This window comes from Pygoscelis adeliae, unplaced genomic scaffold (genome assembly GCF_000699105.1).
Source record: "Pygoscelis adeliae isolate BGI_AS28 unplaced genomic scaffold, ASM69910v1 Scaffold368, whole genome shotgun sequence".
Classification (NCBI taxonomy): Eukaryota; Metazoa; Chordata; class Aves; order Sphenisciformes; family Spheniscidae; genus Pygoscelis; species Pygoscelis adeliae.
Genome location: NW_008825301.1, coordinates 802,659 through 818,664, shown reverse-complemented (window position 1 = coordinate 818,664; position 16,006 = coordinate 802,659). Strand labels below are relative to the sequence as shown.

General features: G+C 41.1%; 1 protein-coding gene across 1 annotated transcript in view; it reads left to right on the top strand.

The window, feature by feature from the left end:
* Positions 1-16,006, top strand: part of TRANK1 (tetratricopeptide repeat and ankyrin repeat containing 1) — a 48,683-nt gene that overhangs the window by 14,446 nt on the left and 18,231 nt on the right. The window contains exons 9-17 of the mRNA XM_009329994.1: positions 1,068-1,226; positions 1,602-1,853; positions 2,714-2,890; positions 4,454-7,333; positions 7,932-8,131; positions 8,598-8,735; positions 12,536-12,676; positions 13,369-13,525; positions 14,094-14,182. Of these exons, the coding sequence (XP_009328269.1) occupies positions 1,068-1,226; positions 1,602-1,853; positions 2,714-2,890; positions 4,454-7,333; positions 7,932-8,131; positions 8,598-8,735; positions 12,536-12,676; positions 13,369-13,525; positions 14,094-14,182 (4,193 nt within the window). The remainder of the gene's footprint in view (positions 1-1,067; positions 1,227-1,601; positions 1,854-2,713; positions 2,891-4,453; positions 7,334-7,931; positions 8,132-8,597; positions 8,736-12,535; positions 12,677-13,368; positions 13,526-14,093; positions 14,183-16,006) is intronic.

The following is a 16,006-nucleotide window of genomic DNA, read 5'->3' as shown; positions in this document are numbered from 1 at the left end:
AAAGGACCTGTTGTCATACAGAAAGACAGAAATCTTAGTTGTCCTGGTGCTAATATGAAATGTCATGAACTGAGGTGATAAACTGGTTTCCAGTCTACTTTTTTATAATAGCCTGTCAGTTCTGAAAAGGATTCTGATTTGTCTGTTTTTTTATCATTTTCCATTCTGGAAACTAATGTATCAGGTGTGATTGCCCAAATAATGGGAATTTCCTCTTCCATGCCAATAAATGAGAATGAGAAAACATACAAATTGTACAATACCACCCCAGTGTGACAGTATCGAGAGTGGCTAACCCTTATGTAGTTTCTTGTCTGCCCTAACAAACGGAGCAAGCCTGAGCTGCCTGTACTGCAGTGTGGTTGGAGAGATATTAGTTGGGGCAGGAGATGGGAGCTGTCAATCCTCGGGACTGGAAGGTCTCTGCAGGATGCATCTTCATGGCAGCTTGGCACTACAGCTTGGTTGCTACTTACATTCTAGCTCTGAAAGAGACTGTAGTGGGCCACAGACATTTCCAGCAGAGGATTCAGTCGTAGGAGGCCATTTGGAGCAGCTCTTGTGGGTATCCGCGTGAGAACTGACAGATTGGCCGGTAAGGCAAGATGTTTCTGCAGGACTTTCAGGTTCAGAAACTCAGGAGGTAGATCCTGCAGCTGATCTTTTCAAGCCATGGTTTAGACTGCTATTGAAAAACAAGTCCTGTTATATCCAGGACTTATTTTTCACAGTCCAATAAGACTGTTTTTAGTCATCTACTCTAAAAATTCTGAACAATGATATCACTGCGAGGCAGCAGTGTCCTGCCTGCATGCAGATCAACTTGTGAACTATTACAATTTTCAGCTTAGTGTATTATGGTAAAGAGTGTATTCGATGAGTGTATCAAATATCCTTTGGGATATGAAGTCCGTCACAGGACTGGCTTTGGCAGTAAGAGTTTCAGCCATCTGATTTTAACTTGCCACTACACATTTGTCAGAGCCCTGAGATATAACGTATTACAGTCTTGTCCTGAAAACATGCCAGCAAGGAACTGGATTTTCAATTTCTGTAATGTTTTACAGGGGGGAATGAAAGCAGAGCCATAGCTGATACAGATTCTCTCCTGGATGTTCTTGAACAGTTCGTCCAGTTCTACAAGTTTGAAAATGGAGCACATCATAAAAATGTATTGAAGGAAGATGCAGTTAAGCGGTTTCTGAAACTGCTGTCTTCTCTGAAAGGTACAGCAAGTTCCCATTTCTCCCCTTCACGAAACTTAATCTCTGTGAAAAATGCGTTTGATGCTAATGTACAGTTTTTGCTCTCTTACCCTTCCTTCCCTTCCCTGTTTCTGCAACTGATAGTACTGGAACAATGTGCTTTTACTTATTTTTGCTGTTGTGTTTTGCACGTAGAACCACCAGGATATGCACAAAATTTCAGTATGATGAACCAAAATGTTCAAACTTACTTGGCTGTCAGCATCAGGACAGAAAGATGCAAGTGTTGCATTTTGCTGTTCTGTACTTTTAATTTAATGAGTTCATTATTCTGAAATTAGTTTACAGTGAGATTGATTTTATTATGTGGTTTATGTTGTCTTGACTGTCTTGCAGAAATCCCTGAAGGGGTGGTTTGCAACATCTCCCATGTCTGTGCTAACAGCTTCATAAAACAGTTGCTGGAGAAGCAAATGTGGCAGAAAGTTTTGCTGCTGCTAACAGGGAAAGCCAGTGGGGAAAACACCTCAGGTGGAGGACTCTTCAAAAACTGCAGTCTTTCAGATGTTGACATTGGCAACGTTATCCAACGGTGTGACAGATCGGATAAGCAAGTGCACCTCATAAGATGCTTGATTGAACGAGGAGGTGAAAAACTGTGCAATATTAATGTGTTATAATAGATCCGATATTTGATTTGGCATGTTTGGAGCAACATAGTTTCAGAAATACCAACACATGTTTTTTGTGGCTCTGTGTAAGTGCAGCAGCTTGTTGGAGTGCAGTCTGTTGGCTGTATCCGCTGCATGCGACATGGGGAAGCTAGTAAGGCTACATGGGATGAAAGATGTTTTTCAAATTAAATTTGGCTGTCAGGGCTGGTAAAAGGAAAAAGGCCAAAGATTATTGTTGCTCCTTTGCTTGTAGTTTCTTTGGGTTTTAATTTCTCTGTCTTCAGCCACAATATTATCCTGATAGAAATTGTATGCCACAATCTTTGGGTTCAGTCTGTTGTTATGTTACAAGTAATTGACTACTTCAGTGATTTCAAAGGCATGATCAGATGCCTTTTTTTTTTTTTTTGGCTAGTGTGGGCATCATAATTTTTCTTGGTTTGCATGAGACTTATTCCTAGGATTACTCTAGCATTTTTCATTTCATCTTATAACTTGATGTTAGCTATAAATTATGGACACACCGTCCTGCTGCGGCCTTGTGAGTGCCAGAGGTGCAAGACGCCTTCTTGTTTTAGTCAGTGATTGACTTACTTGAAGAAGGTATGTTCTGGCCTTTCTGTCTTCCTATCACAACAATGGGAGATAAGAGGAGATTCTGAGGATTTTCTTAGTCAATAACTCTTTAACAGATACATGTAAAAAGCTGACCAAAAAAAAAAAGTTGCCTGCTCAGCAATCAGCATGTACCTTCATCTGTTTAGAACTTTCTGTATTTTGCAGATCTGGCATATCAGATTTAACCCCTGATATTTTTGTGTCCTTTCACACCAGCTCTGCCAGATGGGATTGGAACCAACTCTGAAATACCATTGCAAATATGCCTCAAAAAGAATTATTTTGAACTTGTATATTTGCTGCTGACCAAAGGTGCAGATCCTCAAAATGTCTCCACTGCACAAGGAGATACTCCTTTGCATGCTGCAGTTTCCATCTGTTTAAATAATAGAGGTAAGGCTTTTGTGTGCTCAGGCCTAGGGGACACAAAGGGCTCTAGCAGATGTGCACCGTCCGTTTTCACAGCAACTGTTGAAAACATCCCTATTTCTTACCTGTCTGGCCCACTGCCCCTTCTGCTGCTGTTTACTGATGTGGTAGCAGAGGCAGCAGATCAGGATGTTTGACTGTGTCTCAGCCCCCAGAATTTGCAGGCCAGAGGATACACACCAATCTTTGTTAAGCTGATGTGTTCTGCTTTCTGGTTGCAGTGGCTGGGACTGTGAGGAGAGTTAATGGCGGCTCAGGTGACCAGGGGAATCAAGCAGCTGTAACATCTCCATCAGTGACTGTTTTGTGAACATACTCTTGTTTAATCAAACTCATTTAGAAAGGAAGGCTCCTCTCTGAAACCCTGTAAAATGTGTACTAGGTGGGAATGAAGTAAACAGGAAGGATCTAGGAAGAAACAAAGGTAAAGGCAGAGCAACAGCAGCAGACTTTGAAGGAAATCCTACAGTGACATCTGAAATCTGTTTCCCAGTTTTTGTTCAGTTGTCAATCAAGCAAAGTTTTGTTCAGAAGAGGAGTGAGTGAGAGGACTGTAGGGCTTACATAAAAATGTAAGAAATTCAGGTAAAGTATCAAATTAAGCCCCAAAGTCAGGTTTGATTTTAAATTAAGAAAAAATACATTTTTGAGTTGAAGGATTAAAATAATTTAAAATACTGAACTTACGCATTTTTAAAGCACACACATTTCATTTAATAGCTTTAGAGAGATTGAAAGCATAGATACTGCCAGTTGTAAATTTTAAATCAAAAGGTTAAGAAGTTCAGTGACAATATCTTCTCTTAAGTATTTTTCAGTGTGTAAAGTTTTTGAGGTGGAATTTCTTTATAATGATTTTGGTGTGTTACTATTTTGCAGTTAGGAAATAAATGTTTCGCATGTATTATCTGGTTTAAATCACATACATTATCTGGATTAAATCCAGAAAGCTGCAGAATATCTCTTTTTCTTTTTTTTTTCCCAGAGATGTATTGGACTAATCTTGTTTTGTAGGAAATTGCTCTAGGGGCCTCAGATATCAGGAAATAATTGGGATTTGCCACAGGTTATTTTAGTAAACCAAAGTTACCTGCAACAGGTTACTTCTGGGTGGCATATTAAAATGACCCAAATGACCCCAGAGCAGTACCCAGAGCTGCTGCTTGTCTAGATGACCAGAGTCACCGGCCTAATCCGTGAGTACTAGTCAGGGCTGATGTTGGAAGATGAACGAATCTGTCTGCACCAGGAGGTTAAAAAAGGAATGATGCTACAGGCACAATTGCAGCACTAGGGATTTTTAAAGCTTTGCTGCCCTTGCTTTGTTTTTCCTGGATACTAAAAAAGCTCAGTTTTGAGCCATTTCAAATAAGCATGTTTTACAAACATGAAACGTAGATTTTTCTTTTCTTTTGAAAGCAAATTGATTTTCACTTAATAGCTGCAGAAAAAAAGTATTAAAAATTGTTGGCCTACAAAGCAGCCTTGTAAAGCAAGTGATTTTTTTGTATGTTCTCTTGCTTTCAGATGGCACTGGTTTAAACATCCTGAACTATCTACTTGATCTCTTTGCTTCAAGACCTTCTGACTTTCCATATCTTAATCCAAACATACAAGACAGCAAAGGAAATACAGTGATGCATGTTATTTTCCAGAGAGGATTTTCAAAACAGGCTAAGAGAATAATAGATTCATTGGCAAAATTTGATGTTAACTTTAATATAAAAAACAAATTAGGAAGAGATGTGAAGCATAGAATTAAAAAAAATGACCCACTGCTACTTGCCTGGAATACTGCTGCACTGGAGAAAAAGAAGTACCGGCAGGATATAGCAGGGCAGCTGGTTAAAACATCTAAGCCCATTCCAGTCTCTGAGATTTCACAGCCAAAGAGCACAGGGCGTTCTTCATCTGGGTCCTCATTACAGGCACCATCTGGCAATGCAGCACATAATGATTTAAAAACCCCATGTTCTGTAAAGGCAAAAAAAGATCAGTTGGCGAAGCAGGAAACAGAAAGAATAAATAGCCCTTTGACACTGCAGGAAAGTCTAGTGCAGGCAATCACAGCTTTAATTCAGCAATTGAAATTGGGTGATACCCTAAGAAAGGATCATCCTCTGGTACAAAAGCCATCTTCAGCTCAGACTAATTTGGAAGAAGGAAAAAGTGAGTCCTTGCAACCTTGTGGAAGCATAGCTTATCCTGAAGGAAAAGGGGATAATTGGGAGAAAAAGAAGGGAGCAGGGGAATTTAGTATGGCTCTGCCTAATGGAGAGAAGGAAGAACCACAGGAAGAGAAGGGGAAGATTCTGGATATTGAGGCATATGTGCAGGAGTTTGATAACATGACCTGGGAAATAGAGTGCACTCCTGAAATACTGAAGACATTGGGCAGCAAAGCTGTGCCTCATTATCTGAAAACTAGAACTATAATGACAATTAAGCAGCTTGGCAATGGGGAATGGACTAGGGGCCTTCAGAAGCCACTGAAACACTTGAAAGCTGATATCCAGCTGTATGAAGCCAAGTTGGGCAAAGGTGCAAGAATGCTATGGGAACTTGCGATCGACTTTTCTCCTCGTTGCAGTGAGAGTGCGGAAAAGATTATGGAGACAGAACAGACAAAAAGTCTTCCAGAAAAATCAGGTAGAGTTTACACGGAAATAATCAGAATTTGGGCCATTGTTCTTGACCACTGCAAGCTGAACCGTGTCTTAGATAATATATGTATTTCCTACAATCGTGGGTTATCCTGCATCTTGAGGAAAAAGCTCAAGGGCATAAATGAAGGACATCAGAACCACAATGTGACAACACAGAAGCGCATTCCACGTTGTTATGTTGAAGACCCAGAGGCAGAAAAATCAGAAGAACATACCATACCTGAGTATTTCCCTCCAGCCAGTGCAGCAGAATTGGAATACAATATAATGAAATTTCACAGCTTCAGTACTAACATGGCGCTTAACATTATAAATGATGTACATTCTTGTGTGGAATACCCTTTCCGAGTTGGGGAGTTGGAGTATGCAGTAATTGATCTCAATCCAAAGCCCATGGAACCAATAATTTTAATTGGGCGAAGTGGGACAGGGAAGACGACTTGCTGCTTGTATAGGCTTTGGAAGAAATTCTATTCGTACTGGGAAAAATCCACCTTGGCAAATGGTCCTTTGCTGGAGAGGCAAACGTGGCAGCAAAGACAGTGCAGTAAGGTTGAAAAGGCTAGGTTAGAGAATGAAGAGAGTGAACTACAACAGGACAGTGATGATTCGAGTGAAGAGCAGGTGAGCGACGAGCACGACCAGGACAGTGAGGATGAAAAGGTTGCTGCGGGCACAGCTGGTGCAGAAATAAATTCATGTGACGACCATGAAGAAGACCAAAAGCGTAGCGCAGAAGCATCAAACAGGCTGGAGCACCTGCACCAGATGTTCGTGACAAAAAATCCTGTCTTGTGCCAAGAAGTTCAGAAGAATTTCATTGAACTTAGCAAGTCTTCTAAGGTAACCAGTCACTTCAAGCCTCTGGAGCGAAATGTTCACAAGCTACAAGATGTTAAAGATGAAAATTTTCCACTGTTTGTCACCTCCAAGCAGTTGTTGCTGTTACTGGATGCATCCATGCCTGACCCATTTTTTCCGAGAAACGAAGATGGAAGCCTTAAAAGAACCATTATTGGTTGGGGTCCTCAGGAAGACGTGATGGTACCAAATTGGCAAGACGAGGATGAAGAAGGTAACGTTGAAGCAGAATATCATGATGATGAAGGAGCTGCAGATGCGTACTCTAGGGAAAGTGATCCTCGGACTTTTGTGACTTATGATGTATTTGCAAATGAAATATGGCCAAAAATGATAAAAGGTAAAAGCTTGTACAATCCAGCACTGGTTTGGAAAGAAATAAAATCATTTCTGAAAGGCTCTTTTGAGGCACTGAGTTGCTCTGGGGGTAAACTTACTGAAGAGCAGTACAAAAAGCTAGGCCGAAAGAGGTCACCGAACTTCACAGAAGACAGGAGTGAAATCTATCACCTCTTTTGTCTTTATCAGCAGATACGATCGCAGAGAGGTTATTTTGATGAAGAAGATTTGCTGTATAATTTATCTCAAAGACTGTCAAAGCTCAGGGAGCTGCCGTGGTCCATCCATGAGTTTTATGGTGATGAGATACAGGACTTCACCCAAGCTGAGCTAGCACTGTTAATGAAATGCATCAATGACCCTAATGCCATGTTTCTAACTGGTGATACTGCCCAGAGCATAATGAAAGGAGTTGCTTTTCGTTTTAGTGATCTGAGGTCACTGTTTCATTATGCAAGCAAGAACTCCATGAACAAGAAGCAGCGTGTTAGAAAACCAAAAAGGATATATCAGTTGTACCAGAACTACAGGTCCCATTCAGGTAGAGTAACAAATTTGTTTATGATTTGAACCTGTGCTCTTCAGGTGTCACTAATGATTGAAGTTTTCTACTGGCCAATTCAAAGCATCTTTAAGCGGCCTGTTTTTTTAAGAGATCAGATGGTCAGCTTTTTCTGACATGCGAATTCTGTATTTTGACATCTCAAATGGAAAATCAAGAATGAACATTTTTTAAATTGTCATTTTTTGAACACTCGTGCTTACTGCATGTTTTGAATGTATTTGTTTGAAGGAAAACTTAACAAATAATCATACCCATTTCTGTTGTCCCATCCCCCAAATCGCTAGACTTTGCAGCATTGGTGTACTACTTCTGCTTTTCTTACTTGTTTCTCATTTATGACCTCCATTTTGTGAGGACGCTGCTAAGCCCTTGTAGCATGCTTTCTGATCTTTACAGGCCCAAGAATGAGGTCCACTCAAAATGGCAGAAACATAAAATGGACTTTACAGCTTCTCTCCTCTTGTCATGATATTTCTTGATTTCAAAATTCCAACAAAATTTTTGAAAAGTGTGTTTGCGAGAGAGTATGAGACAGTGAGGCTGAAGTTTAAAATCTGTATTCTGCTTATTACAGGTATTCTCCATTTAGCATCTGGAGTGGTTGATTTGCTTCAGCATTATTTCCCAGAATCTTTCGATAGGCTTCCTAAGGACTGCGGTCTCTTTGATGGACCAAAACCTACGGTCTTGGAGTCCTGCAGTATTAGTGACCTAGCAATTCTGCTGAGGGGCAACAAAAGGAAAACACAACCCATTGAATTTGGAGCACATCAGGTTTGCTTTTCTTAGGTATACGGCTTTTTGCAGATTCTTCCAGCTCTGTTGCTAAATTATCATTTTAAATGGACTGCCCACAACTTTCTTTTTTAAGCCCTTGTATCTCACTGATAAATTATGCTTTTTAAACTTAGAAACCTTTATTGTGTTGGTTTCTGTTTCTTCTTTACGTGTCTGGCTCTTTCTGTCCTTTTTTGCATCAGGTGTTTCTTGCCCCATTCCTTTCTAACTCCAAATTGTCTTACACCAGATCTATGACTGTATTCTCATACCGTGCATTTGTCAGTCTTACAGTGGCGGCTTTGTGACCTTTTTTGCGGAGTGTGCTGGAATGTCTGTGTTAAACGGTGTCTGGTTTTGAGAAAGCTCTTCCCTTATCGTGATGTTTGTGTGCTCTCTCTGTGAGGCTGTTACCTTTTTTTGCTTCCTAATATATTCTTTTCATTAATGTATTTTGTGACAGGTGGTATTAGTGGCAAATAAAACTGCAAAGGAAAAGATACCCGAGGAACTCAGTTTAGCGCTTGTACTGACAGTTTATGAAGCAAAAGGGTTGGAATTTGACGATGTACTCCTTTACAACTTTTTCACAGACTCAGAGGTATTTAACTCTTACCCATTTTCTGCATTTTTTGTTAATGTCTTGATTTTACAAGTGGTCCAATTGGCTTTCCAGCTGGGGAAGGATTCATTGTTTTCTCTGAAGATGGTTGGTTTCATCACAATAGAAAACGGAGCTCATAGGATTATGAATTAACGCCTCTTCCCTTAGTGCTGCATTTCCTTCAGACTGGCTTGTTGCAATTTAAGGGAGAGCCTTGGGGTTCACACAACAGCGCACACACACACATACTTCTGCTACATGCCAAGACTACTGCGCTAGCTTACAGCATGTCCCTAATACTTGCTCCCTGTTCAGGTCACAGCAGTTGATGGAGAGACACTCCATCACCCTCGCATACCCTTTATCTTATAGTGGGGTTCTGGGTTCCAAAAAAAAACCTTAGACCCCCTGCGTTGCATCACCACTCTGTTCACAGTGTGATTTTTTTGGTGTGCTAGCTCATAGACTTGAAATCATTTGTCAGCCCCAGACAAAATGAAACAATGATTTTTTTTTTTAAATTAAAAGCTTAGTAAAACAATTATGTTTAGAATGAAAGAGGGTGTGTGTATGTGTTTGGGGGGGGGGGAGAGTGTTTGGGGGGAGGGGAGAGGGTGTGATCCGTAGCCATCCACAGCTTAGCTCCAGAAAACTCATTCTGGTCTAGCTCAGGAGTTGTCAGGAAACAGGATGGTCTCTATAGTGGAGACCATCGCCCGTAGACTGGCCTCGGTTGAAGAAGGCTTTTTTCCTGGAGGTGTTTTGTTTTGTGTTTTTTATGTACTTCCTTTTCCCCCTTAGTGGTTCTCCAGGGAGCTCAGACCCTGCCCCTTCAGGGTTTCCTGTAACTCCAGACCTGGCAGGGGTGTGGTTCTTGAGGCTCCTCGCAAAAAACTCAACTACAGAAGCCTCGCTGTTGTTGCTGGAGCATCACCAAGCCCCCCTTCCCCACCCCAGCCAGGCAGTAGGCAGCATCCTTACTGAACATGCCTGCAGAGACTCGAGAATGCCCACAACTGAGTTGCTCTGCAATTAAACATTCAGTGTGAACACCTCTGTTGCAGATGCCCTCTGCCTCTAGCCCTCAAAACAGTGTCTCAGATGTGGCTTTCAGCAGATGAAAACCACAGATGTATAAAGGAAAACAGGGCAGCTTACTGGTGACTTTTCATAGAGGCTAGTAGACACTGTGATGAGGGCAGAAGGAAGGAACTTGAGGTGAATGACCTTGAATCTGACTTACTGAGACTCGGGGACAGTGTTATAGTGGCTGTCATGATAGATTTCTTGAAGTTGATGTTTTTGGTGATGCGAGTTGTGCTCAGAAAAACAATGAACTAATAGCAGAATCTGGAGTTGAGTGTGTTGAAGCGTTCTAATTCAGCTAGACTAATGTATGTCAGGTCTGCAGAAATGTTCCCATACAATTGTTCCGTTTTCCTGCAAGTCATGAGTAATTGAGTTGATTTGAGTAGTTAAACAAACAGGCAAGAAAGCAGCTCACCCTGAGGTTTCCTAGTTTTGAAAAGCTGAATTTCTGAACTGTTGTAAACACAGCAAATGTGGCTGTGTGCTGTTTGTAATGTGTTGGGTTTTCTTTCTGTTGGGCTTGAAAATGAGATTTGAAATGAGTCTTGTTTCATGAAGCACGTTTGAATGACAACTCAAAAAGGGAAAAACCCCAAACCCCCCAAACCCAGCAAGCTGTTGACCAAACTGGTACCGTTAGCTGGTTGTCCTTTTGTAATCCATGACAGGCTTAGGAGTGTTTTGACTGATGATTTATTGCAATCGTAACTTCAAAATACATTTTGCAAGAAAGGTTTCCTGCCTTTTTTTCCCCTTAGGAAGCTCTGAACTATATAGATTTAAAAAAAAAGCTGTTTCAGCCTTATGATTATTTTTCAGTTTGTGCCAGAAACTTGGCACTATGTAATCAGGTTTCCATTAAATACCAAAAAGGGGGAAAACATAACAACTTAAAATATGCTTATGATTTTCTGGGTTGTTAGTTTTGTGTGGGATCAGGAACCTGCAGAACGGTGTGATCAGGCCCTGGCATTTTGGCATTGGTTACATGGCATGAGAGTGCACGCCACCAATCTGCTGCCACACTTAACATGTTTAAGCATGTTTGTGCACATTTATAGAAATTTCTCACATGTCATATGTCAAAGGCCAATATTCTCTGACCACGCTTTCTTAGATACTCCACATGAGTATTTTTTTGCTCATCTCTGAGCCTTCTTCCAAGGCGGGTGTGTTGGCCAGTGACATTCCACTCCCTGGCTCAGACCAGCACTAGCGATTACTGGTGTTGCACAGTGAGCTTAATACATTCATTGCATGAATGACCAGCCCTCTTGCCTGTGCACAGTGAGAGTGAGAATATATGCCTGTATGGGATACTGGTGGGTCCGCCTCCACGGCTTCAACCCTTTTGTTTTGTCCATGGCCGTGCCTGCCCACTCCCCCCCGTCATGGTTTACATAAGCAGTGATGACTTGCATGCCAGAGATGGTGTGCCAAATGGCCCTTTGCTTAATCCATTGCCTTTTCCTGCCAAGGTGAACGATCTGGGTCCTGTTCAGAGAACTGCCTCTTCAGCGCACCAACCAAAGGACAGCAGCCACTTCCCTCTGCTTGTATGGATCCTCCTTGCTCCAAGTCTCCTTGGTGCTACAGGGACGAGGTTCAGTGAGTTGTGGGCCAGCTGGCCTACAACTCGCTGAGCTGGGTGGCTGCCTGCTGCCTGTCCTGACCTACAGGCTCGGACCTATCCAACATGTCTTAGGTATCAGATTTCAGCATGATGGTTTGCAGCTCATGAGCATTATCCCACCACCATTTACCTTTCACCCTGCCCTGGGCTGGCAGACAGCAGCCTGGCCCAGCAGACAGCACACCCCCACAGTGACTCTGCCTGTTGTGGTTATTGGGGTTTGTAGGAGAATCCTCAGTCCTAGGACTAAACCTTAAGCCTCATCCATAGTGAGGGTAACCTGATTTGCTCCTTTTCCCCATAGATGGGTTATCCATTGTAGGGGTGTATCTCCAGGTTTAGCTGAAAATTTGTAGTCCACCCAAGGAGGTTTTCATGTTTAATATCAAATTTACTTATTTACATTAGGTGTTGCATGTGATCTGGATTTAGATGAGTACTACAGCAGTATCTTGAAATCACAAGACAAGCATAATATAACAATGGCAGTATACAGCAAAATCACAATACAAACATGATTCCCATTAGCAGTCCCTGTATGCTCCACTATCATGATGCTGGGCATCCCCTGTCCCTGGGAAGTAATACGTAGCTTGAAGCCAGCTCAAGCCAGTTGCACTCTTGCAGGTTTGTTTTGTTTGTTGCTCAGTTTTTACACGCTCTGGGCTGAGCTGTGTATTCGCTTCCCCCATGTTGGTCTGGCTGGCTCAGGAGGACATTACTCTCTACTAGCTATTTCAGGGAAAGTTGTTTATTCAACCTGATGACTGCCTGGTACAGCTGTGTATCTCATCATTAAGGTTGGAAGAGACCTCTAAGATCATCGAGTCCAATCTCAAACAAAGGTTACCCTCCAGTACCACTTGTATTGAGATGAAGTTCAGCTTTCTTGATGAAAATTGGTGGTCAGTCTTTTCATTCTTCCCTGGGATAATACTTTTTTTTTCCACCCATCTCCTCTGAGCCTTCTTCAGTTGTGGGGGTGTGTTGGTTTGTCACAACATATGACCTTATTTGCATTTGTGGGCAGTAGTGATTGCTGCATACAAGTAACCTCATTCTCTTGACATTTTAGGCTAGCAAAGAATGGAAGATTGTTTCTTCTTATACTCCTGATTCGGATGTGCCAGTAGGAAGCAAATTGCTGATTGAAATGCCTTTAGAGGATGCTACTGGTGTGCAGAAAAGAATTCCTTTTAATGTAGAAATGTACAAGGTGAGTTTTTTGTAACATTGGGAATGGGAAGGATAAACTAAATTCTTAAATCTTAGAAGTAGGGAAATGTCTTCAAGAAATACTTTCATCCTGTAGTTCCGTGTTTATCAAGGTTGCTTTATCTTTCTGGTGGTTGTTCACATTTGTATAATATAATCTTGATTTTGAAAGAGAACATTGTGCAAATGAATTTGATAAGACAATAAAAAGTATCTGTAATAGACTTTTAGGTATATTTACAGAAGAGCTATGGTTAAAGCAAATAGCAAATCAGCTTGTCAATATTTATTATTACTTTAATCTGGTTTCAGATCGGTGTCACTACCTTAAAATTAAAGAAACTTCTTAGAATCTAGTGAGTCAGATATTTTCAGGATTGTATGGTAAAAAATCAGTAATTATATGAGCAAGTGATCAGAAGGAAAATGGACTGTCACACCTGCAGCTGCTAGATTTGCTGTAGCAGTAGTTGCATGCAAATTAGCTGGACAATGGTTTATGTTATTGAAAAATCACATACTATTTAGACTTAAAGATACTTTCTTATTTTATATTCATTCTGTATATATTTGTTGTTTTCTTACAACTGCAAAGTATGTTTCTTTCTAACAATTTAGCTCATCTGGCATTTCATTTATTTTATTTTATTTTGGTGTGTTGTCTTTTTTTTTTTTTTTTTGGTTCTGCTTCAGATGCTGAATGGAGAACTAAAGCAATTGTATACTGCCGTTACAAGAGCCAGGGTCAATCTTTGGATCTTCGATGAAGACAGTGATAAACGGGCTCCAGCTTTTAAGTATTTCATCGAAAGAGAATTTGTTCAGGTTGTCAAAGCAGATGAAAAGGAAGGTAAAGTTTATCCTAAAACTTTCTTGAAAGACTGTCAGACAGGACAGCCTACTCATGCTTTCTTGCTTTTAGGCTGTGTAATAAAGAAGGTTAAATTCCTTGGTCCCTCTAACAGTATGCATTGATAACTGGCCTTGCAAATTTCCACGGATTTCAGTGGGGTCTTACGGCCCTTTTGGCTCTAGAGATCAGTTGTATATGTTAATACATAACTTCATTGCTAATTCATTAGTATGCACAGTAATGAAGGCTGTTCACGGAAAACCACCGCAGCTAAAAGAGATTTATCAAATGAAAGAATTCGCTTTCTGTAAGACAGTGGATTTACTCAAAGTTTTGTCCAAAACCCAAGCATGATTTTTAAAGGTCTTTCAAAACCAAACCCAACTTGTTGATTTTCAGTGCTGATTGAAAGTGATAAATAACTCATAGTTACCATTACTGGTGTGAGCGCAAATCATAAAGAGTTTGGAACCTTATGAGATGTTAATGCTTAGTTTTGGTACATGACAAGTGGTTTCTGTTCTTTGTCCATTCTAACATAAAATGATTACCCTTGACCTTCTAGACTTAGATGACAGCATGTTTGCTAAAACTTCAACTCCAGAAGAATGGATTGCACAGGGAGACTACTATGCTAAACATCAGTTCTGGGAGGTAGGAGCATATGTTTATCTGAAATAAGGATTCTTGTCTATTTTGAAACCTTTTTTTTTTTTTCTTTGCATCTATAAAATTGTCTGTAAACCTTCAGTTGCTCTGTAGCAGTGTATCTTAGTTTGTCGTTTGTAGTTGTGTAGGTGTCTACAGACTACTTGTAAACGACTTGCAAGAAGTAAGTAGGGAGAGCAGGCCTATTACCTGTAATCTTAAATGCACTACCCAGAAATTTGCAGTCCAGTGAGGGGAAAAACATTTTAATGTGCACAAGTGAAGGATGGTTGCAAAAAACAATTATTAGCAACAACTGGAATCAACAGCGATTTGTGAATCTAAACCACGTGCTTGACGATATCATTACACGTTACTGTAGGAAAACAAAAACATTTCTTGGAAGTACAATGATTTGGGTGATGATCTCAGAGCCCTTTTATGGTTTTTTGGACAGTAATTAGGGATGGATACAAAACACACATTAAGGAACAGCATGTAAGAACCAAGGGAGCACTAAGAAAACCACAGAAAGAGTAGCAAAATGATGGTTTTGTTCCCTTACTATTTAAAGAACATGGAGATTTTACAGTCTTTTATTTCCTAAATTGATAGTTATTACAATCCAGGTATGGGATGACAGTTAATGGAATGGAAGCAAAACCCAGCCAGGACAATGACAGCAATGAATTATTCTACAAGGAATTAAGGGATATCTCTAGATCAACTGCCCTTGTCCTTATGGGTGATTTTAACTTCCCAGACATCAATTGGGAATATCATACAGCAGACACAAACAGGTCCTGTAAATTTCTGAAGCACATTGAAGATAACTTCTTGGTACAGGTACTAAGGGAGCCGACTAGCAAAGGTGCCCCCCTAGATTTGTTGTTTGTAAACAGAGAGGGACTTGTGGGTGAAATGGTGATTGGTGGCTGTCTTGGTTGCTGTCCACCAAGTAGTTGAGTTTCAAATAGTTGGTGATAGGAGAAAAACTGCCAGCAAAACTTCAACCCTGGATATGGGGAGAGCAGACCTCGAGCTGCTGAAGGAGCTAGTTAGTAAGGTCCCCTGGGAATCTGCTTTTGAAGATATTGGGGTCCATGAATGCTGGTCACTTTTTAAGAGCTGTCTCTTAAGAGCACTGGAGCAGGCAATTCCAAAGTGTCAGAAGTCAAGCAAGTGGGGCAGAAGGCTGGCTTAGCTGAGCAGGGATCTTCTTCTGCAACTTAGGTGGGAAAGGAAAGTGTATGGACATTGGAAGCAAGGACAGGCGACATGGGAGGACTACAGAGACGCTGTTTGCCACAGCAAATTTTCTCTCCGTAGGGAGAAAACTTGTGCAGCCAAAGCTCTATTAGAGTTCAGGCTGGCCAGCACTGTGAAGGACAACAAAAAGGGCTTTTTAAAATATGTTAACAGCGAAAGGAGGGTCAGAGATAACATTGGTCCATTACTTGATGAGGTCAGTCACCTCACAAATAGGGACGTAGACAAAGCAGAGACGTTTAATGCCTTCTTCGCCTCTGTCTTTGACACCAATGATGGGCCCTGGGACACCTGGAGCCCTGTGTTGGAAGACCGTGACTGAGGGGGGACGATAAACTCCCAGCTGACTCTGAACTTGTTTGAGACTTGCTGCTCCAGCTGGATGCGCATAAATCTATGGGGCCCGATGGGATTCATCCCAGGGTACCGAAAGACCTGGCCGATTATATTGCAGGACCTCTCTCCATTATTTTTCAATGGTCTCGGGAGTCTGGAGAGGTCCCAGTCAACTGGAAGCTGGCAAATGTTGTCCCAATTTTCAAGAAGGGTAAGAAGGAAGAC